A 22,489-nucleotide genomic window follows, 5' to 3' on the forward strand; every position below is an offset into this window, starting at 1 on the left:
GGATTATTTTTCATTGCAAGTTAGATGTACACCACATGGTGTTGCAGACCAGAGTTACTACTGTATTAGTCTGGGGAGAGGTGGGGGAGACAGGAGGGTAGCAATGATACATTTCATCATGAACACGTCTTATCTTAGGAAAGGTTTGCATGGAAAATAGAAAGAAGCGATGGTGGAACAGCAACGGCTTCCCCTGTTCCCATCCCTTCCTCTCAGCCCTGCTCTGTGCTACGCGTTTGAAGCTCCCACGCAATATCGACAGTGTTCTTATTCCTCCCACCTCTTAAAGACATGGAAGCGTATCTGATGTCTTTAAATATGAAGTCTCATCTACTGTACTACATAAAATACGAAGGTCAACTTCAGCAGTTCGCTTCCATAATCAAACCTTTTAAGTAATTTGCACTTTACTTTCATTTTTCAAAAAAAAAAAAGTTCAGCATATTCAAAACTCGATCTGTTTTTATTAGAGTTATCAATTTTAGTTGACGGCATAACAATTTCATTACTAAGAAAATGGAAGAGACTATTGAATAGCTAAACCTAGTTTAGGAGACGAGCTGAAAACTTGTTTTCACTGAGGACTAGCTCATATAGCCTTTAATTTAAAAAAAAAAATGACTTTAATAGTGAATTAAATTCACTCTAGTCAATTCCTGTTGATTTGTCCTTGAAATTAAGTTGATTCCTATAGCACGGTTTTCCTCATTCTTCCATTGCAATTAGAACTACTTTCAGATCTGCTGAGATATGATAAATCTACTTCAGGATGTGATTCAGTTAAAATACAGCTATGCACAGTGCCTGCACTGTGAAAAATCGGGGAAAAAAATCAATTTTCTATTGCTTCAAGGTCTTTCACTCAACAGTAGCATCAGTGTTTGGGTTTTTAACTAAGTCAGAAACCTATTTAAAACTTGATGGTGAGTAACTATATAGTATTACATTTTTTACATACATTTTCATTTCATTTCACATTACATTTTCATACAAACTGTTTATATATATTTATATTATGTAAGCTTATTATTATTAGGCTTAAGTAACTGAAACCCTTATGAGACCTATGGAAGTGTAGCATAACAGTGATTTACTGTGAAAAATTCAGTTGAGAATTTGGGATTATTCAAAATTCTTTCCAGATCTTTTTCTAGGCGTCTTCAGCATTTCTGTTTGTTTTTGCAGAAGCTTCACTGAGATTTTGTCTTCACAAGACATACATAGCTATATGTCTATTTTTTAATTTAGCCATCAAAAAACTGCTTAATTCTCAATAATATTTGTATATTTTTTAAAAATCAGTTTGGAAGTATATACATTTTCAGAATGGCTACAATTTATTACTAAATCCCAGCACTGTACCTTTAAGCTAGCCCTTGCCCTGTTTTTGTAGGTCAAGATAATGTCATTATTTGTTTTATGGTAGCAATGAAGGGTGTCATGGTAGCAAAGGAAATCTTTGTTATGCTAGGCATTATACAGACAGTCTCTGTGCTAAGGATTTTGTTGTCAAGAGGGTTATAAAACTATATGTAAACAGTGTCAAAGTCAGCATCTAAAAGATCTTTGAAGGACAAGCTACTTTTCTTTACTAGTCATTCTCATAGCAGTGTCACAGACATCCTGAGCCATATTCTTCTCCTTTATTTCCATCAAACTGTTCCCCTGAATCCCCCATCCTCTCCTGGGGCCATTCCACAGACCTGGTCCCTTTCCCTGGACAGTGAGTAGAAGCTGGTGAGCTTTCACCAGGGTAATTTGCTGTAGGGAACAATCCAGGCAGTAGAAGTGCACTTGCTCTGCCCACGCTCTAGACCAATCAGAAGTGGCATTAGCACAGGCTGAGCAATCACATACATGTGCTTTGAGATGTCTTTGGGTCTGCAAAGAGTACTTTTCCCTCTTCATTCTTGTCTCCTTGATGTTAGAGCTTCCATAGCTCCACCACACAGAGCTGCTTCCTCCAGACCCAAAGCGTTGCAGGCGCTACTCAGCCCGATTGCACGCCTACCAATTTGGGAGGGATGCTCAAGGCCATATTAGATGGAGTAGATGAGGGAGCTCAGCAGATTAATTGCCAGAATAATTTACTGCTGATGTTGCAAGATTTTTCAACTGTGCTTATTGTAAGTGTTAGAAGGGATTTCTCACCTGTGTCACATTATGAGTTTAATACCATGAGTGTGTGTGCGAGAACACCTCGTAGAGCAGGACCAGTTCATGGTTTAACATATAGTGTAATGAGGTCCAATAAAATCATGTTAAAAGGATGTTAATGTTGCAAAGGAAAACATCAGAAGCAAGGAAATGCCAGAATTAATATGGCCTGTGGAAATCCAGTCTCTTATGCATTATGGTGTAGCTCTTATTACATGACATGCTAGGCTTTCCAGGAGATGTCTCCTTTTTCAGGGAATGTGTAGTTAGATTTTTCTTTTTATGTTCCTCAGTCTGTATTTGTTAAACATGAAGCATCCAAAGTCCATAATTAATATAAAATCATTCGTCATGTAAATATTTCTCATATACATTAAATTAAGAACTTTAGTGTTTAATAAATGCATCTCTCTTTCACAGTGCCCTCATATTATCAGACAGTTAAAACTGTTCATATTTGAAATCTGCTGAACCAGGGCAGAGGTGAAGGCAGAAATTGCATAAAATATTGACTGTTTTTTCCCCAACTTGAGTCAAATTAGACCTTCATTTTTATGGATAAACATAACATTTGTACACCATCTTGTGAGTTCAAAGTATAGTTTCCCAGCTTGGATCATTAATTAGGTCTGCAGTGCAGCTGGTGTAGCAGAACTAGCCTGTTACTCTGGGCAGACTGGTCACTAAAGATTTTACTAGTGAGTTTCACAGATCCTTGATGAATGCTCAGGCTTGTGTTTATGGTGTTAGTCCCAAATACAATTAGAGGAAAGGAGAGCAAACTGTGCTGTGCTGTCCTGTCCCGTCCCAGCCAGCCCCAGTACTCTTCCACTGTCCACACCCCACCCCTACCTCTGCCACACTTTTTTCACCTGGCTTCTGCCCTCCTCTAATTTTGCCCCCTGCAGATCCCGTTCCTCTTTTGCCCCCCGGTTTCCATTCCCTCTACCTGTTCCTGTTTTTCCTCTGTTCCTCCCTGTATTTGAGTCTACAAGGTTTTTCTGCTTCAGGGTATTGCCTGGGTACCTGCACGGCGGGAGATGGGACTGACAGAGCAAAGAGGGACAGTTTCGCTAATGTCAGTCCCTTTCCTGATGTCACAGGGGCTCCTGGCACTCAGAAGAAGTAATCCTAAGTCTTACTCAGCGCCAGCATCTTTGAGATGGAGAGTATTGAATGCAGATAGGGTCCTCAAAAATTCAGGAACCAGACTACTACAGGAGTCCACTAACAGTGTGAAAACAGGGCTTTTAGAAGCTTATAAACTGAAACAAATTTGGGCACCATTTCACATAGATGATGATTTCTGGATACCAGTACACCTTGGACTCCCCCCACTTCCAGTTTTGGGGTTCTGCCTCCAAACTTGCAGGCGCTAAAGCCGCTCAGCAGCATAGTGGCGTGACTTTTAAAATATGAACACAACAGCATGTTTTCTCAAAAATTTGGATTTAAGGATTTTTAGCTGAAACATTTCAAACATATTGTAGTAGGCAGCCCAGGGTAGGAGATTTCAGCGCAGCTTGGCAAAATTCAAAAACAACTGGAACTGGTATCTTACCACTCTTGTGAATGATTCTCAACATGCATATAACTAAAATGGTGAGAAAACCTGTGTAAACAGAGAGAGAAAAAAAGGAAAACAGAGAAGCAGTAGAGAAAAAGGTTCTTTTTATAGCATTTAACACATGAGAACGTAAATAAATGTGGTGTTAGTGAAAGTTAATTATTTTGAAAACAGTCAGCAAGGCAGATTAAGAGGAAAAACAGTATATCTGAAGACAAAGGAAATGATGTTTAGTCTTTGATCAAAAGTTTTCACAGTGATTTTCCGTTCACCTTCAAGGGTAGCATAATTTTATGAATAACAAAATGTGTTTTGCTACTTGAGTAGCCCTAAAGAGAAATGGTGTTCGTTCCATATGGTCACTTGAAAGAAAATCACATGCCTGTTCCTCCTTTAAGAAATAACATTTTTATATTCTTATTTTTAAAAATATTTTGTTTTCATTGCAATATTCTTGAATACAAAATACTCACTTTTTTTTTTTCCTAAGTTTGTTCCACCTCACCGGACGTGAGTCATTTTGATACAATTGGTCCATGGCTTTTCTGCTACTCCCTTTTAAGGTATACCAAAATATGTTGGGGGGGGGTGGTGTTTATATTCGCCACACAGGGCATTTCAGTCATTTCAATTACTTCATAATGTTGGTCAAAGCAAGATGCAGTAGTAGTGTGAGCAGGGGTAGGACAACTTGTCCGTGAGTACCCAGCTATTGTTTAACTGAGGGAAGAAGCACTTCTCATCCCTGCCCAGGAAAACCAGGGCTCTTAATATATATATTGTGTGTGTTAAAAGTGCTCGGATAGCATTACTGTATGTTTGAATTATCTTTGGGCTTCTGTGGTAATTGCCCACCAAAGGACCTGCCATCACTTTGCAAAATCAGGGTGTTGGGATGCGCTGGGTGACTGTCACACTCTACAGCAACTGGTTAAAGTCACTGGTTGAACTTTCCTGACCTGGGGAGTGAGATCTGAGCCCCAGTGCAAATGTGACAGACAGTGCTACTGGTGGCAACCACACAAACGGCAAAGGAATTGGAAAGGAATGTATAAATGCCAGTAAATTTAACAGCAAGGAGATAGCAAAAATAGCCTGTAGCCTGGAAGTGAGTATATGCTAAAGGGACAGACCAAAAGGAGATTTACTAGGATTTACATAAATTAGATGCATTTATATTTGTAATTTTAATTACATTACGTTATTATATTTTATAATTCTATTTTATAGTTCTAAATACATAATATTTTTAATTATTTGAAATTATATTTTATATGTAAAATGAAAAGATTCTTTTTCTGGCCAAGTCCCTCTGTAACTCGGCTGAGACAATCTGCTTCTGAAAGTAGACACTTCTTCTCAGGGAAGGGCTGTTTCAATTTCGGTGTCTTTGAATTATTTTGAATTTATTTTTTGAACAGTTGCCTGTGATGTTGACTCTCAGCACCCTAATTTGAATGAATATTTCTCGTTTGTATATTAATGCACACTGCAGGCATTTGTCTTGGTACTCGATCATGTGCTTATATCTCAAGTATTTTACTGTATTTCAGATCTAACGTTACTTTAATAACAATGTAGTGAACATAACACTATAGCAATGATGTTTGCATCTGAATGTTTACGGGGTAGTGCCTGTGAGTGTTGGATTTACGTGGGCCTTCACTGTCTCTCATGCTGGGCCGCTGCCCCCACCGCATGTCTCCATGGTACACTGAGACTACCAAGTCCATGGAGTAGCACAGCAGGAAGAGTAAAGAAACAATCCAAGAGGAGGAAAATCAGTGGTGATGAAACTGAATAACTGGCTAGGTTGAAAAAACTTTCGTAGTAAAAATCAAGCAAAACAGGATATTTAGATCCTTTGTGTTTGCTACTTTTTTATTGTTTTGGATAACACCTGTTGCAATAATAAAGACAGTTTTAAGTTATCGTCATGGGGAAATTTTCATTATTGCTACTGAAAACTGATTTCTATGAATAACCATGTATGCAACCATATTGTTTTTTCAGTATCTAGAACACAAATGAAGAACAAAAATGACCATCTATAGAACCATGCTTGTACTCAGACATCTTTGAGTGATGTTGCATGGCATTCAGTTGAGGTATTTAGGGAAAATACTTAGCATTAGCCTAATCCTTTTTCTGTTGGAGTTGGTGAGTATTTTGCCAATGACTTCAATAGAAGTGAGTCACAGTCACAATTTTTTTCTCTGAAATGCTTTTAAATTAGCGAAACAGTATGGAAGACTCTCTTGATGCAAGGCATTCCTGAAAACTGTCATTGAACGCTTGCTGTTTGTAATGGGAATGTTCTTTGTATTGTGTCAGTCACATCAAGTGAGTCTCAGTGACTATAATGTTTCTAGACGGCTTTAAAAATGGAGTTTTGAAACCTCCCACACAGTCCTGGATTCTGCATTAGCACACAAGTGAGCAAAATGTTTTTTTCTCTGCTGAAAGTACAAGAAATTTAGATTACCAGAAGGTACAATTAATTTTTTGCAGGAAATCCTGAAGATCCCAAGGAGATACCTAGTCTGCAAGAGAACAGTTTTCTATTTTTATTTGAAAGTGATGGATTTTTTTCACTTTTAATTAGCTAACAGCAATGTATTGCAGAGATTAATACAGAAGTTGAAATACCTTTTATGTAGTTACATATTGCAAATATGTGTGGAAATGGTGTATGTGTTCTTTGATGCATTAGGAAAATACAGTTAACATACAGTTAGCAGATTCACAAAATTAAAATTAACGTATGAATTATTTAGCTAACGCTGTGCTTTGCCCCAGAATCTGGTGTTTATTATTGTGAGCGTTAGCAGGAAACAGAAGCGGTATCAATTGGGAAAACATTTCTTTACCGAGCTGAGAACAGTATGGCTTTCTCGTTTCGAAGTGGGGAACCTGGCTCTTTGGTTTCTTTGTTCCTAGTTAGACTACTCCCAAGCTATTTTAGCCGAACATTTTACATACTGACGGAGCCTGGGGAAGTGCAGTTGGCAGCTGTTCATGGGATAATAATGAAACACACTGTTTAGTACTGCATACTGCTGCTGTAAAATGCGGGAAGTATTTTATGGCGATCACGGTGAGCAGAGCTGGATCCACTTTAAGCGCTGTAAGTGCGTGAACCGTGAGCGAGGAAGTCATGTTTCAAGTGAGAGTAACTGGCATTCATTTGCTTTTGCAGGTAAAGAAACCGTGTACAGAGTCAGATGGTTCAGAGCCGCAGAATCCCAGGTACGGTACCGGAGGGCAAACGCCGACTGATCGCAGCGCGGTGGCGGGGCGCGAGGCGGAGCTGTGCTGCGGATACGTAGCATCAGAGCGCGAGAGACCTGTTTTGCAAAGAACGAATGGTTGGATCAGTTTTGATGGTTTTCACTCTGGAAGAGTTTTTCCCCTTTTCCCAGTTAAAGATGTGGGCTAGCATCTAGGTTGTCAAGTTTAGATGGTGCCATAATGCTGAATTGTCATCCTCAATTTAGAAATAAAATCCTATTAAATAGTGTAGGGAAATCAGTGTAAACAAATGTCACTTTCTTTGTTTATCCTTTTTCTGCATACCTGAGTCTTGAAGTTTACTGATAATATAGTTTATTTGGGAAAATTCACCTGTATCAAAACTTCTTTGTTTTTACTTACACAAAACATGCCACTGTTTGGGAAGAGGCCATACATTCTTTATAGAGAAACTTTTCCAATTAGTCTTTGCTAATTTCATGTACATGGAAAAATGGATTTAATTTCCATGTTTTGCACATATATGTACGTGTAAGTATAATTTTGAGCAGGTGAAGTAGTGATTGTTTTAGATGTGCCATCAAGTGTGCATCTTCCTGTTGATTAATAAGCTGTTGAGCAACAGTGGATGACTTTCTTCAAGTTTTGTGGCTTGAAGTGCTTTTGTCTTTGTCTTGCTCCTGTTTAGAAGACCTATTTCAGTTTCACAAAAACTCAGAAGCTTTAATTGGGAGGGGAGAGCCACAAAACAAACCTGACGTCACAGTAATATTGTGATTAAAACTCAGAAAAGCAAAGTAATTCAAGGTTTGCCCCCAAATCCCATCCTTAACTATGTCTTTGGGCCACTGTTGCAGCAGGACCCTCTGGGGGTCACCTGCAATATCCAAGGCCAATATAATGCCTGTGGCTTGAGCTGTGCTGTGCACCGTCTGAATGTCTTTGATTAGCTTTTTGTGTCAGCTATTAATACATCCTTTCATTTAGTTTGGTAAGAACTGAATGTATGTAGGGGAATACAAATTTCAATGTCCAAATATGCTTCCGGTGAAGTCAGTAGCAGTTTTGCCCTGGACTTCAGCGGAGGCATGTTTTGCCCTTCAGTCCTCCTCTAATAACTTCTAAAAGAAAAATGTATCTGCTATGCTGCTGCTTTGTTATCAAGGTCAAGCTCTTTCCAAGTGCTTTCACGGCATGGAGAATCCCAACTTGGCAAAACACTTGTGCATGTGCATAGTTTTAAGTGTCTTGCTTGGCCAAATGAGACTTTTATAACTCAAGTCTTGAAAAATCATGAAGAAGTCTGATGTAGTTTCATCAGACTATGATATTGCAACAAACCTGAGGACCCAGAATACGATGTACTGTCATTACCTCTGCACATCAGGAAATTTCTTATGAGCTGTAGATAAATTCTTCATACCAAGTCTGAGGAATAGGATACTTTTTTCTTCCAAGTGCAAAAGGGAACCCATGTTACAAATAGACAATCTGGAGGCTAAATCTGGTAGTTTCATTTTTTTAAGGTGCATTTTCAAACAAAAATGCTTTTCATTTTGAGCTCCGCAGCCTCAGTTCGAGGATATATCAGATACAGTTGGGATCAATGTTCCTGGCCTGAGCGTGTGCAATGCTGTGTATACAGCTTGAGGTGGGATTTTTCGGTCAGATCTCGATTCGTGATGTGATGTGATGACTTTGGTCTTTCAGGGGAGTCTCTGACAGACCTTTGGCTGGAGCGGCGCTAGAGGGCACCGCGCAGCACATAAAACTGTAAAGCCTGGAGCAAGGGAATTCTTCTCTAAACAAGGCTTAAGTGAAAACATTGCACATAAAATAAAACATCAGCATAAAAATCAATGCTGGAGACACACAGCCTTACAGAATAGCTCCTGGCTTGGGACCTAAGGCCAATATCATTCATTTATTTAGCTAGCTTTATAGTCTGTTGGTTTTGGATTTGAAACTATTACAATAAATGCAGATGGAAAGTGTTTTTACAGTAGGGAAGTAATTAAATTGGGTGTGGGAACTTTGTCAGGAGAATTTTGGAGTGACATGTGTGTATCAGCAGATTCTTTGTCTTGCTTGGCCTTGGTTTGTCTTTTAGAAAGAAACATTCAAACTGCAGATGTGACTAGTAAAAATTTTTTTAAGGGAATTTACTAACCTATGCAGCATACCAAAAAATGCTTTCCAGAAGTATCCAGCTATACATGCAGTAAAAATCGACCATTGCCAGCATTTATTTACAGAAAATGGTTGTGATCTTGACAGACAGGTAAACTGCACAGATAGAGAGGGAACTGTAGGTAAGCATTGAAGTCGTGGTGGATAGGTGAGTTGTAAACACAAAAGGAAACATGCATGACTCTTCAGTATCTGTCACAAATTTTGATTCACAAATGACTTTGTCGTACAAATTCTGTCAAAGTTTCTTCGGAGTTATTTTGCCAAATCCCTACGAACTGGTTGTGAATACTTCCTTTTATCCCCAAATGCTTAGATATTATACCTAAGTGGTGGTATTATACCCAATCATGGTGGTATTGTGGCCGTATCAATATTATGGTATTCTTTCTTCATAATTTTGTAATAAAAATCAAATTCACCCTGCAAGTCTGGATAGCCATCTGGTCATGCAAAATGCCTACAGCTTTTTGGAGCCACTGGTGTGCAAGGTAGAGGCAGTAAATGGTTGGGAATTGCCAACCATTGTACTACAGGTCTGGACGAGACAGGAGTGACATGCATGGGTGACAACTCTGGCATGCTGGCCCTGTATCAAATTCACTAGCGAGTTTAGGAGAAGAAGTTCCTGTGTTCAGAGCCTATAAACATACATTGCTCTTAATTTTCTTACATGGTAGGTATACTTTAAAATGGTACCAATCCTGAGTATGCTGAACAGCTCCTACATTAAATTTAATGTCATACAAGAATCGCTGAAGTCTAGTGCAGTGCAAGAAAGTTAACTTGTTTGCAGTAATTAACGAGCTCCCTTTTTACATAGGTAATCAAATAAGTCATTTTAATTCTAATAAGGGAGCATTTTGTTGCCTTAAAACTTGTAAGCTACACTTACAGCCTCATACCCCAAGACCTTGCTGCAGAAACGAGTTAAACGCTAGAATATGTGTGATTCTCAAGTCTGGTAAAATGATAAATACTGAGTCCCAGACTCCCGCTCACACTCAGCTAAAGCAGGTTTGGTTTGGCCGCACATCCCAGGGCAGCATCTTTCTTTGAGACAACAGACTGCTTGATGAACACATCTCTGCTACCCCCAAATCCTCCTTCCCTTCCCACCAGGCTTGCCAGAGATTCCATTGTAAGACCAAAGTCACATCAGGAATTGAGATCTGACAACAAATATGGGGTTTTCTGGGCTATAAAATGAAATAGGGAGGAGAGAAGTGAGGAGAGGGAGAAAAAGTCCCTGCAAATGGAAATTTAGCAGGGTCTTCTGCCGCTTCCTTAAAGTCCGCTGATTATAGGAAAAAAATAATGCTTTTTTACTCTCTGGAGAGGATAGGAGGCTGCAGAAGAATAAGGGGATTTTTCTGACATCTGAGACACAGTTTGTTTTTTTCCTGGAAGGGTAAAGGGAAATGGCCATATATTTAATATACTTTCCCTCTGTAAACCATGATCTCTATATTGTGAAGATTATGTCTATGGGGAAAAAAGGGAGAGCTTGAAGATTTTAACAAGTAGTTTTGTAAGCTTGGGATGAGTTAGCTGACAAATTAACTTGTGAAAATACATAGTGATGTCAAAAAGACATTACTTGTGTATTCACAGAAGGGCAATGGATCTTTGTATTGGTAAGTTAAAGCTAAGCCCTATGGAGTAAGAGGCCCTCCATTCTTGTTGCATAATTTTTGCTACAAACCTGTGGATCCAATATCTTAAGCTATATTCACTCTTCTGACTTGTCTTTTCCTTTATATACTTTTTTTTTTAATTTCTAAAAGCAAAAGAAAGGGAAAAGAAGTCATTCTTAAGCAAATCCTCCCTTTTAAAACTTTATCAGATGCTGTAAGAAGAGTGTAATCAGAGGCATTATAGCTATTGCGTTAGTACCAGCTAGACAAAGTTTGTTCCTATGTATTACTGAACTACAGATTCACCGATGATGATCACGGGTAAATATTGAATCATATGCACAGACACAGTTGCCAGATAAACAGGCTGTCCAAAAAAGCACGGAGGGATTTTTTTATGTGTTTAAAAAAGGTCTCCAGTATTTCAATTTAATATGGGTTTCAGTGAGGCTCTTAGCATAGATTGCAGCTGTTCATCAGATGATTGCTGTTCTGTTCTTCCACACCCACACTTCTTAAAAGTGCACCACATAGTAAGATTTAAAAGATATGAATTCCTGTTTCTGTTTCTTCATCTTAAAAGTCTCTCTTAAAACTTCTGCATGAGAAACAGGCTTTCACATTTTCTCACTGGTCTCATTTTGATACCGATTCATGGTTTTTCATTGGTCAGGATATAGAGTGCATGTACACGTCCAGAGACAATTGCTGTCATTAATGCATTCGCAAGTAAATAGATGGTATTGAATGCCAGTGGGAGCTACCACAGTTTTCACATTCAGTTCACTGGACCAAGGTTTGTTTCCTCTGCAATTTGGGGGCACTGTTGTGAACACGATGTTCACTGTACTTACTGTACCTGAGCTACGCTAATACTGCATGAGTGCATTACTGAACAGTGTTTCCATGGGCATCCGTATATTTAATGAAAATGAAAAGGAAAATGTGTCTGCTGCACCTTATTCTGGACAACCAGATCATCAAACGTGTTTCGTTCTCAGTGGTTTGGACTGTGTAAAATACACCTGATATTTCTCTTTCGCTGACTAATTCCCTCAACAAGACCTTCACAGTCTTATCTCAGGATGATGATGGTTGATTCTTTCAGTCAGGTATTGGCTTTATTTTAATACCATGTAATTGTCCATATTTACCAGATCTAACATTGTAACCCCTCAACCCAAATCCAAGCTTTACAGGCATCTGACAGATTCCGTGATGAAGCTGTCATGCCTTCCCCATGACTGTTTGAACACAGCTGACCCTCTGCATACCCATTCCTAGGAGAGCGAGACCAGCAGTACCTTCTCATTCATTTGCAGTTCAAGAGATGAACAACAGATGTTTATCATTATATGGTGAAGAGGAGCTTTACGATTGAGCTGCCAAGCAAGAAAAGCCAGCAATAGCTATGGAAATTGTCGTTAAAGTTTCAGCAATTATAATAGAAAAAATAAATATTGGTTGTGCAGTAAAAATGGGCAAGCTCAGACTACCAAGCTTTCATGTGTGTTGTTTAGCCACATTACGCTCCCTCATTTTCTTCTCATCCATGTCTTGAAAGTTTTTTTAGAAGGTAAGGGTTTGTTGTCTGTGAACCCTATGTAGCTTATCTTGGCGAGAGGGTAATTTAAATGCTTTTCAGAGTTAGGAGTAGTGTAGCTCCACTGTACCTCACACTGAATAATCTGTAGATCATAATGATGTGATAAATGGGCTTCATTTGAGGAAATGAGATATTGAGAGGACTCGGTTTGATTTAGACTATGAAGGTGAGATTCATCTCACCCTGAAGTAGATGTGTAAGGTAGGCACTTCTGAGATGCCATTTATCTGATCTTTCTATTGACTATGAAGACAGCTTACTGTATCCTTCTTCTCCTGAGCAACCATGCAGACTCCACCGGCAATCACCTGTTGCACTGCTGATTTATTACAAGAAGACCAGCTAGATCCACAACATGAGCAAAGGCAATGAAAGCATTTATTTTGATTTTACAGATTCTGCTTTTCTGCAAAACTGTTCAGTTCCAGAAGGGGACACATGCGATAATAAAATTATTCTTTAGCCACGAAAAACCACTTTATGACTAGCTGCTAATATTTCTTGTGTTTGGGGCAAACTATAAAGAAGAACAGATAGAGCAACACAAGTTTGCTATGAAAAGACAGAATAAATAAAGTTGAAATTGAAAGATTGCCACAAGTAATTTTGGGAACTGGAAGAAAAAATCCAGTCAACAGGAGGGATAGTATATGTCTGTCAGAATATAGCATTCATGTCGGTGAGGCCACTATAGTTATAGTTAAACACTTCACCTAAGAGAAATGTTTGCCAGGATCAAGCCCAGACTTCTCAGTCAAGACAGTGGCTGGCAAAAAACGTATCACAATTTTCCAATTTTAAAATAACTACATTGTGGAATAAGATTTCTCATAAAGGCTACATTCTGGGACAGACAAGCTTAGCTTGCAGTCGAGAGAATGTTTTATACAGATCTGTTACTTATTAAAGGTTTGGTGTACGTATTTAGTCTGCATGCCACTTAGGCAGTTTGAGTCAATCAAAATAATATAGTTAGTGAGATGACTATGCAGATACATGTAACTGAATGACATACAGCATCCACGACAATTGCACGACAGTTGCTGCAAGAAATATGTTGCCTTGCTATGTATGTTGTCTTTTCAGGCATGTAGTTTTCAGGCAGTGCAAGTCTTTCCTATTTTTAGAGCAGGCTGTGTGGTATCTCTCTGCCTGCTGTACGCTGATGTTCTCATTCGTTAACTTTAGAAATTCAGTCTTCTGATTACCCGAGGTCTATTGAAGCTGGTCACTGTCTGCCCGTTGGTTTTTGTTGGCTCTGGATCAAGCTCCCAAAGACTTCTAAAAATATATTTGATATGTTTACAGAAATTACAATAATCTATTTAGAGTGCAAACACATGGTAACTGATGGCATCACAGGGAAGTATCTGAATGGTGTATATTAACAGATCCCTGTGGCTTTAACAATAAAATTAATGTATTTTTTTATATTTCGTGTCTGTATTCCTTTTTTTTTGGAATACAAATTCCTTTTTTTTTGTCAAAATCATGCATAAAGTATTTTCTATTATATTAGTAATACTGTCTCTGGGTGATCCCATGCCGGGTCATGTCAGTGATAAGACTTCCATTAACCTGAATTAATGGTGGGTCAGACTTTGGAATAAACGAAAGCAACAAAACCCAAGAAGTTTTGAACACTTTTTAGAAATTTATATCACCTTATTAAAAAAAACAAAAAAGATAAACAAGAAGTGTTAGTAGAAGTAATTTGGAGATTTTGGAGTTACCCTTAAGTGCAAGTACCTAGTCTTTTTGTCTAATGTCACATACTATGAAAGATAAGAGCTTTCTAGTCTGGATCTGTGCTACTGGAATGCAAGAACCAACCACTGCTAATGATTTAAAACCTATTTTAAAAATAGCAAAAATCTAATACATCTGGAAATGAGATTAAGGTCTCTGAGAAAGAGAGAAACATGCTATTCTAACAGGTCTGAGTTTATCGTTAATTGTTGGTAGGTGTATGTCCTATTTATGAGATAGAGGAGATAATACAAAATCCTGTGCAAGTGCATGCTGCAATGTACTAATTTAAATTTAAAGGATTTATTTTATTTGCTGTCCCCTTAGAAATGTGCTGTCATTCCTGTTTTTTTAGGTGTATTTTGAAAATGGTTAAAAACCTGTTCGATAATGGCTTGAACCACCTACTCTTAAAATATTTCATGACTGCTTATTTTTTCCCAGTTTTCACTCAACAAATACACAAATATATGCATTAAAAAGTAGTTGGTACTTTATATGTATTTATTCATTGGATATGACCTTATGTCTTACATATCTTAAGTAAATGTCCTAAACATCAGGCAGTTCTGAAAGCCATTCCACTTGGTGCAAGTATTACATATTTATTTCTTGGAGTGGGGATTTGAACCAGAGTCTCTAGTCCCTTTTGCTATCCCGGACTGATCTGTGAGAAAATTTTCCATCATCTGGAGTAACTCCTTGCTTACGCACTGCTATTATATGAACAATGGTGGTGACTCCCAGGACATCGCTGTGTCCACATCTGTTTTAAGCTCTTCTCATCGTTCTTTCTTCCATATGCCCTTCTTCAGAGAAAGGAAGTTTTTTTTATGTGAATGTTTGTGGTTAATTGTGAGGAGGACTGGAACCACCCCATATATTTGTATAATTAATAGTTTTGACATAATTGTGACTTCCGAAGTGCCTCGTGATTTTTGAGCCTGCGCAAGAGTGCGTTATTTAGCAGACCTCAGCCGTGAAACTACCCTCACACATGCTGAACTGCTGTTACCTGTATTCTGCCATCATAGGCAATGGGATGGTGAGTGCCCTTCAACCTAAATGCATGTTAGTGCTCTTTATAAGGTCTGGGAAAAGCTGGCAAAAATGAAGCTCTGGAGCTGTGTCAATGACTAAGTATTAATGGCAGTTAAGAACCAAGAAAACCCCCAACAACTAAAACCAGAAAAGGGACTACTGAAGAACTGAAAAGAAGGCAACAAAAATTTCCAAAATTTCATATATAAGAAGCCCACTAAACCCAACTTGCTCATAGTAATAACTTTCAACCAGGAATGGCAACCTAGAAACGAAAACGTACACAGACAATTTAACATAAATGTTATAATCAAAGATTCTTGAAAGCACATTGAGATAATCAATGTAATCCAGTAGCCATCGTTTCAGAACAACTTCTTATCAGCACAGGTACAGCAGTGCGCGGTGCAGTTCTTCCATCGGTATCTCCCATCCCCTTTATCATCCCTTTTATACGTGGGTGCTGTTACACAGCATAACTTGGGCAACTAAGGCAGCTATTTTTACACCAGGCAGAAATGGTAACAATATATGTTCTGCTGCCTTTACTACTGGATAAACAGGTGGCACAATGTAACACATATGCTGATGGTAGCAGTTAAATGCAATTTTGAGACCATGCGCAAGGCTATTGTCACTCTCCCCCATCCACTTTCTCTAGCTGCAGCTGCAGGTGTGCGGAGGGAGCAGGACCGAAGCCATCCCAGGGGCTTAGCGTGCACCTGGTTGTTACTCACCTATTTTGGACGGATCAGATACCAGTGCGGGTGAGCGGGCCAGCATCCTCCCCGCTGCCTGCGACACAGCTTGCTTATGCCAGATCGTGGTGTGGGCACTGGTAGCCCAACATACAGCCTGAGCTATAACCAGTTGCATAGATAGATGGTACTTAAGTTCACTTTTATGTGTGTTCTTCACGCTGCATTATGGACCAGCCAGCGTTCGTTAGCTCGCTGAGAAGTGCCCTTGGATTGCCAGCAGTTCCAAGATGTCAGTCTGGCAGTCACTGGCCTGGCTGAAATTAATTTCTGTGTAAAGTGAGTATATTGCTGCTCTGCAAAGCAGGTGGGCAAGGTCCAAGTGATTGGCCTTTAAAAGATGAGCATTGACTCTCAGAGAGAGCATTCGTTATACTTCCCTCTCCCTCTCTGTTCTTCCTCCCTACCCACCCCCACATTTTGGCGAGTTCATACTGAATCTGTTGATCTGCTAAGTTGTGCCGTAAGTCATGGTACTTTTTGGTATACCTAGCCTTCTTGGATTTCAAAGAGAGGGAAAAGGAGTGCATGTATTTCTGCATTAAATAATGTAGTAATCAGAATTGAACATTTTTGAACCTTCAAGAATGTCTTGGGATAGGTTAAATACTATTTTTGAGTGAAAAAAGATAACCTAAGATTATACTTGCAAGTATTTTTACTTAATCCAGTAGTTTCTTAGAGCCTTATCCTAACATTGAACTGGATTTTCAGCCATAAAATGACAGTGTTTGTTCTTCAAGTGCAGCACATGCAATCACAATGAGAAGGAGCTCTGTTTCTTTCTTTCTCCCTCCGTCTATTTTTTGCTCTGTCATATCACATTACAGCAGTACACAGGAGAACTAATTCAGACTCTGTTCCAGCTTCTTTGACCTCTTGGGTACTCCAAATATATTTTGCCATTGGTGAGGCCGAATAGTAAAAGTATTTGGTTCCACCTACTTTGCACTTCAAATCCAGTTGAATAGAGTCCTAGAAGAATGCAGACATTTAAAAAATTGGCCATTTAGATCCAAATCCCCTATTCTGAGATTGGTACAGGTTACTTTTTAAATGAATCATTTTTTTCCTCAAATATTTTTAAGTGTAAGTTCTTGGCTAGATATTTCACAACCTGTTCAGACACATTTTAAATATCACCAGTCAGTCTATGTACTCGGTAAGCATTTAACTAATACCATGCAGTTAGTATGCTGTGCTAGTATTTAACATGCCGAAAATCACCTCTTTGACATCCTCCTAGATCCTGATCAGTCGTTAGGAAAAAAAAATGTAGGAAACAAGAATAGAATGAACCAAAGAAATCCATATAAAAAGAGACCACATGCAAATAAACTAATTGCAAGTTTGCTTTCTGTTTTCTAACATCTGCACCTTCCACACGTTACACACATGCATGTTAAAACTGTTTTAGCATTTCAGACTTGGTCTCCTCTCTTTATGTTAAGGTAGCCTTATCAGAGAGTGATTTTGTGCTTCAGCTCTCTCCACACACAGCTTAGTCTGAGCACTAGTCATCGTTGTCCTCCTCTGGGAACAGGAGTCAGAGGATCCAGATGACAAGTAGGGAAAGAGACTCCTCCATAAGCAGCATCTGGCTCTTTGGCAGATTTGTCAAGCACTTCTGCTAATGGGTTTGGATTTGCCCAGGGGTCTTTTATGTGGTTACGTTGCAGATGGTCTGTCTGTTCTATCTTCTCCTTTTGAATGCTTTTATTTAAAAAAAAAAAAAAAAAGGCAAAAAACTTTCATCTGATCCTCAGAATTTACACACTCCTTTCCAGCTGATAAGGTTCTTTATGGGTCTCATAAGATGCCTGTGCAGGCTCCTTTCTATTAGAAATCGCAAAGCTTTCCATATATCCAAACGTGTGTCTTGAGTTTTGTTGGCAATTCTGGACTTAGTTCTCCAGTTTAGCTGCCAAGTGATATAATTTACTGTGATCTGAGTCCGTATTATTGTCAAATTTCTTTGGGAATTACTTTATGTCATTTGTAGAGCAGAAGTAACTTTACCTCCCCTTGAAGCATGAAATATACTTGCCTTCCACTAGCACTTCCACTTTGAAAACCAAAGTTCAAATCTGGATTTGTTTAAATGTGAAAATGAGTATGATGGTCTCAATCTAATTCATAGGGGATTCTTGTCTGCCATTTAAGAGAGGCCCCAGACTGAAGCAGCAAGTCTGTGGGAAGGTATGTTTGGCAGTTCGATGGAGAAAGGCGTACACAGTGCCCAAATGAATAAAGCAATTCCACGGATCAACTTTTTAGCAGAACTATTTATTGAGTGGCATGAGCACAGAAGAGGGCAGAGAGGGAGAACGTCCTGTTTGGTGAATTTAATTTTAGTTCTGTTTCAATTTACAACTGAATCTATGTCACTTTAATTTTTAAGGGTTTGGGGGATTTTATTTGCTTTTCAGTGTAGAAGTAATTGGCAGGTGACTAGACATAAGATCATGTTTTATTCCTGTGTTATTTCAGGCTTATGTCTTATTTTCCTTCTAATTATGTAGATTAAATTAAACAGAAAAAAACCCCTGTGCTCTCAAAGATGCAGTGCTTTTCATGACTTTCTCAAAATAGTACTAGAGAAGGATATTCATCCCCCTTAGCGTTTCATTATTATACCATGTTTCACAACAGTAATATTTTAAAATTTGCTGAGAAACAAAAATAATTGAATTATAAAAAGCAAGCGTGTTATTATTAACATCTCCTACCTTAGTGCCCTGTCTCGCAAACCAGGTTCTTAAGCACTGGGGAACCTGTGCTAAATGCCATAAAGTTATAGTCTTAAGTCTGCAGTACAGGCGTGCGTGAACTTAAAAACCACCAACACTTTAGGGTTTGTTTTGGTTTGGTTTTGCCGTGCTTTTTCCTCAGGACTTTGACAGAAGTGGATATTTAATGATTTTTAACGGCTAGGCGGTCTGTCAGAAGTCATAGCGAGGTCAAACCATTTGGTGTAAGGCGGGCTTTTAGCAGAGGGAGCTATAAAGGAGAGCTTCCACCAGAGAGGCTGGTTTCCAGTGCTGCCGTGTGTGGGGGGGGGACAGCGAGGGGCTGGAGCCGTGGCTCTGCCCGGGCGGGCAGGTATACCCCCACCGCGGCTGGGGTGTCGGCATGCAGGCTGAGCTGGAACTGGAGGTGTTACAGATTTGCAGCTGGTACCTGCCCCTTCTTGTGGCTCAAGGGGATAATTCAGGGGGGGCGGATTGTGCCCTAGAGTCCTCAGCGACACGTATTTATTGACTCTTAGAAAAATCACCTACTTCACCCCAAATTAAAAAGGTACATAAAAACTGTGTGTATGCTTTAAGTCTCAAATTATAAAATGACTTGGGGAAATCAGACAGCGAAGCAAAATGAAATGTAATCATTTGATATCAATTGTAAAGGTCGGCCAGCATGAGTACATTTATCAGGGCATCATTCTCTCTCTTGCTCAGAATAATAGAAATTGTTTTGAATGTACTTAGTTATTTGAATGTACTTAGTTATTTGAATGTACTTAGGTATTAAAAGTAAATGCAATAATCTCCCTGTTCTTTCAGGTGTGCAGGTAATAAGGTCTCCTGGAAAAAATGAAAAGGGATGTGTGCAACACATCTAACGTACCTTGCCATCTGGAATGGTTATGCCCAGCTACACCTTATTACTTAACAGGAATGATCAGATGCTGAAGCAGTTAAAGCATCAGGCAGTCAGAAAGTTGCATGTATTTATTTTATATTCTAAACCTAGCTCATTGTTGTGACTGCGATTAGAGAACAGAAATAATTGCTTTTGACACAAACTGTTTTGGAGCCAAACTTAATGTGCTCCACATGAGGTAAACTACAGAATATTTGTCTTGGGAGCCAAGGTAAAGATCAGGTTTAACTTTTAAGGGGAACTTCACCGTTAAAAGTGAGATGCGTTAATGTTTCCCATGTTAAGACTGCTTGCCAATAACTCTCTGTATTTTATATTTACAAAAAAAAAAAAAAAAACAACCCAGAGAAGATTCAGAATGCTTGCCTTAAAACGTGAAGTTTGAATGGAGCATGAAAACTACAAGTTTTTGGCAACTGCTGTATTCTGCCCAGTCTGTCATCATAACTCATCCTTTCTGGAGATGGATGAAGTTCTTGCAGGCCCCTGTACTGGTGGCTGAAGAAATTACATTGAAATGAGGTATGATAACTCTAATACAGCACACCTGAAAGAACTTCTTTTCCCTTGGGCAATCCCTGACGAAGAAGAACCATGTTTCAATAACTAGTTTGAAATTTAACAGACATTTCAATTCAGGGTAGGTCAGACACAACCCACCCTCTGCTCTCTTGTCATGAAAATGTGAATTCATACTTACATCATGCAGTCCAGGCTCCATTGAAGCCAACAGCAAAATTCCCAGCCTTTCATCCTTGATTTCCCAATTTTCGATTTGCTTAAATATTGTCTTACATGAATAAAGTTGACATTATTATATTGCAATTAATAATGTTATTGCTATATTGCAATTAACAAATGCAGATATGGATCAGGCACCAATATCTGGACCCAGGTATCCCAGCTGTCCCATTTCCACTGGTGGTGGTGGTTATGCGGCAGGTCAAGGGAATGAAGTACGTTCCCCCTTGCTGAAAGCGTACCTCGAGCTACTGCACAGACAAGCCCAGAATGAAGGGTAACTTGAGAGGTACATCAGATCTAAATGGAAGAGCTACCCCATCACAAAAGCAGGTCTCCAGCACCCTAGGAAAGGGCATGAGGAATTATATCACTTTCTCTCTGAAAAAGGTAGTTGGAAGATAACATAGCGATGAAGTTAACCCTAGAAATTCCTCTTTCTCATGTGTGGGTGAGTACCAGGGATTTGGAGGACCTTCTGTGCTTTGACGTTTCTTTCCATCTCAGTCTGCCCTTAACATGTGGTTTGGAAGAGGGCGTTTCCTCTCATTAAAGAGCGAAGGTGCTAGAGCACCCCCATACTCACTGTCCAAGGGAAATCAGGGCTCCAAACAGCCCTTTCAAAACTCCTCTCATCTTTCCACTTAAAATCAGACTGTCATGCCATGAGGAACACTGCCTTGTGTTTTCCCTGAGATGTTTTGAAATTCCGTGCAGTAAGCAGTGTGGCTTCGAAGGCTATGTCTTACAAAGGACAGGTTAGCAACAGGCTAGTAATTGGCACAGCTGATCATCTCCACGTTCTTCTGTATATATGAGAAATGGTCTTTGTTGCTCAAATTAGACTTAAAAACACCAAAGAAAGACTTAGTGTGATTCTCCAGTCATCGGGTTTGTTACCTGTTCCTTACCTCCGACCAGATCACTTGTCAGAGATGCAGAAAGGACTCTTGAAATTCCCAGCAGATTTTTCAGACGGGACTCTGAACAGTTATTCTGCCGAAGTTGTGGCGTAGGCGGGAAGGCCACAGGCTTGCTGCTTGCATTTCAGCCATCTCCACAGAAGTGTTTGTTATTTGTTTATGACACAGCTCATCATGTTGTAAGAACCACAGAATTTGCAAGTGCTGATCACATCTGGAAGTGATCAGAAGTGGAAATGGGAGCTGTTGGGTGAACTACTCTTTGAAAATGTGGCCCTGTGATCCGAAGACTTGCATTTAGATCTTACGTATCTGTAAACCGGTAGTCTGTATTTCATGTAAGTTGGATACTTGACAGCTCCCTGCGGAACCTCAGTGTCATTATCGCTTTTGATTTATTTAAATGCTCACATAATTACTTCAAAACCTACTTTAGTCACCTTTTTTTAAGTAGCAGGTTAAACATGAGTTTAACCTCCTGTATACCTTTACGTATTTTCTGTTCACACCAGGATTAGGAACTGCGCAACGCAGCCTGTGGACTGCGGGGTTCGTGGCCAAGCTTGTGGCAGCGTGTGAAACGTGCCCCTGCCTGAGCCCGAGCTGTGGCATGGGATCGTTGCTGCTGTTGGGGCTGTGCTAGGCACGGGCTTGGTACGTGCCAGCTGGCGCTCAGGCACGCTTCGGTACAGCCCAGGTTCAGGATGGGCCAGCCTGTACGTGGTCTAAGAGAACTGAGCTCCCTTCTGTTCTCTCTGCTGTTCCATCAGTCCCTGGTCCTCGACGCTTATTAGTTTAGATGTTGTCTGTCTGGCTCCTGGAGTGGTTTTCTCCAACCAGCTGCCTTTTTCTTTGAGAAGACGGGAAATACCTGTTCGGACACCACATTACCTCTTTCCAGATACTTCCTCCAGTGCCTGGAGCATTAGACCCCGAGCTAAAATCGTATCACATCAAACCTGTGGCTGTCATGTTCAGATAGCCCGGAAAAGAGATCCCAAAGGCCGGGATCCAACTGGCCAGAAGGTATCGCTTTGCCTGACTTTGCTTTTTGTGTGTGCATCAGTTTATTACATCAGAATATAATAGTTTCCCATATAAAACCATCATTTGCCTTCATCAAATCAAACCAATCCCAAACTGCAGGGTGGGGAGGGGGGGTGAAAGGGGACCCATACGGGAAAAAAGGCTTCCCGTTATCTACC

At 39.6% G+C, this 22,489-nt stretch overlaps 1 protein-coding gene across 15 annotated transcripts in view; it reads left to right on the forward strand.

Annotated features, from left to right (window-relative positions):
- EYA4 (EYA transcriptional coactivator and phosphatase 4) overlaps positions 1-22,489 on the forward strand; it is a 160,116-nt gene that overhangs the window by 75,507 nt on the left and 62,120 nt on the right. For 14 of the 15 annotated variants that reach the window (XM_076333637.1, XM_076333633.1, XM_076333638.1 and 11 more), the window contains one exon: positions 6,924-6,973. In XM_076333637.1, coding sequence (XP_076189752.1) covers positions 6,924-6,973 — 50 coding nt within the window. Of the gene's footprint in view, positions 1-6,923; positions 6,974-20,066; positions 20,143-22,489 lie in introns of those variants that run through there. The other variant, XM_076333646.1, reaches the window with a different exon arrangement.

The sequence above is a fragment of the Aptenodytes patagonicus genome, chromosome 3 (assembly GCF_965638725.1).
Source record: "Aptenodytes patagonicus chromosome 3, bAptPat1.pri.cur, whole genome shotgun sequence".
Classification (NCBI taxonomy): Eukaryota; Metazoa; Chordata; class Aves; order Sphenisciformes; family Spheniscidae; genus Aptenodytes; species Aptenodytes patagonicus.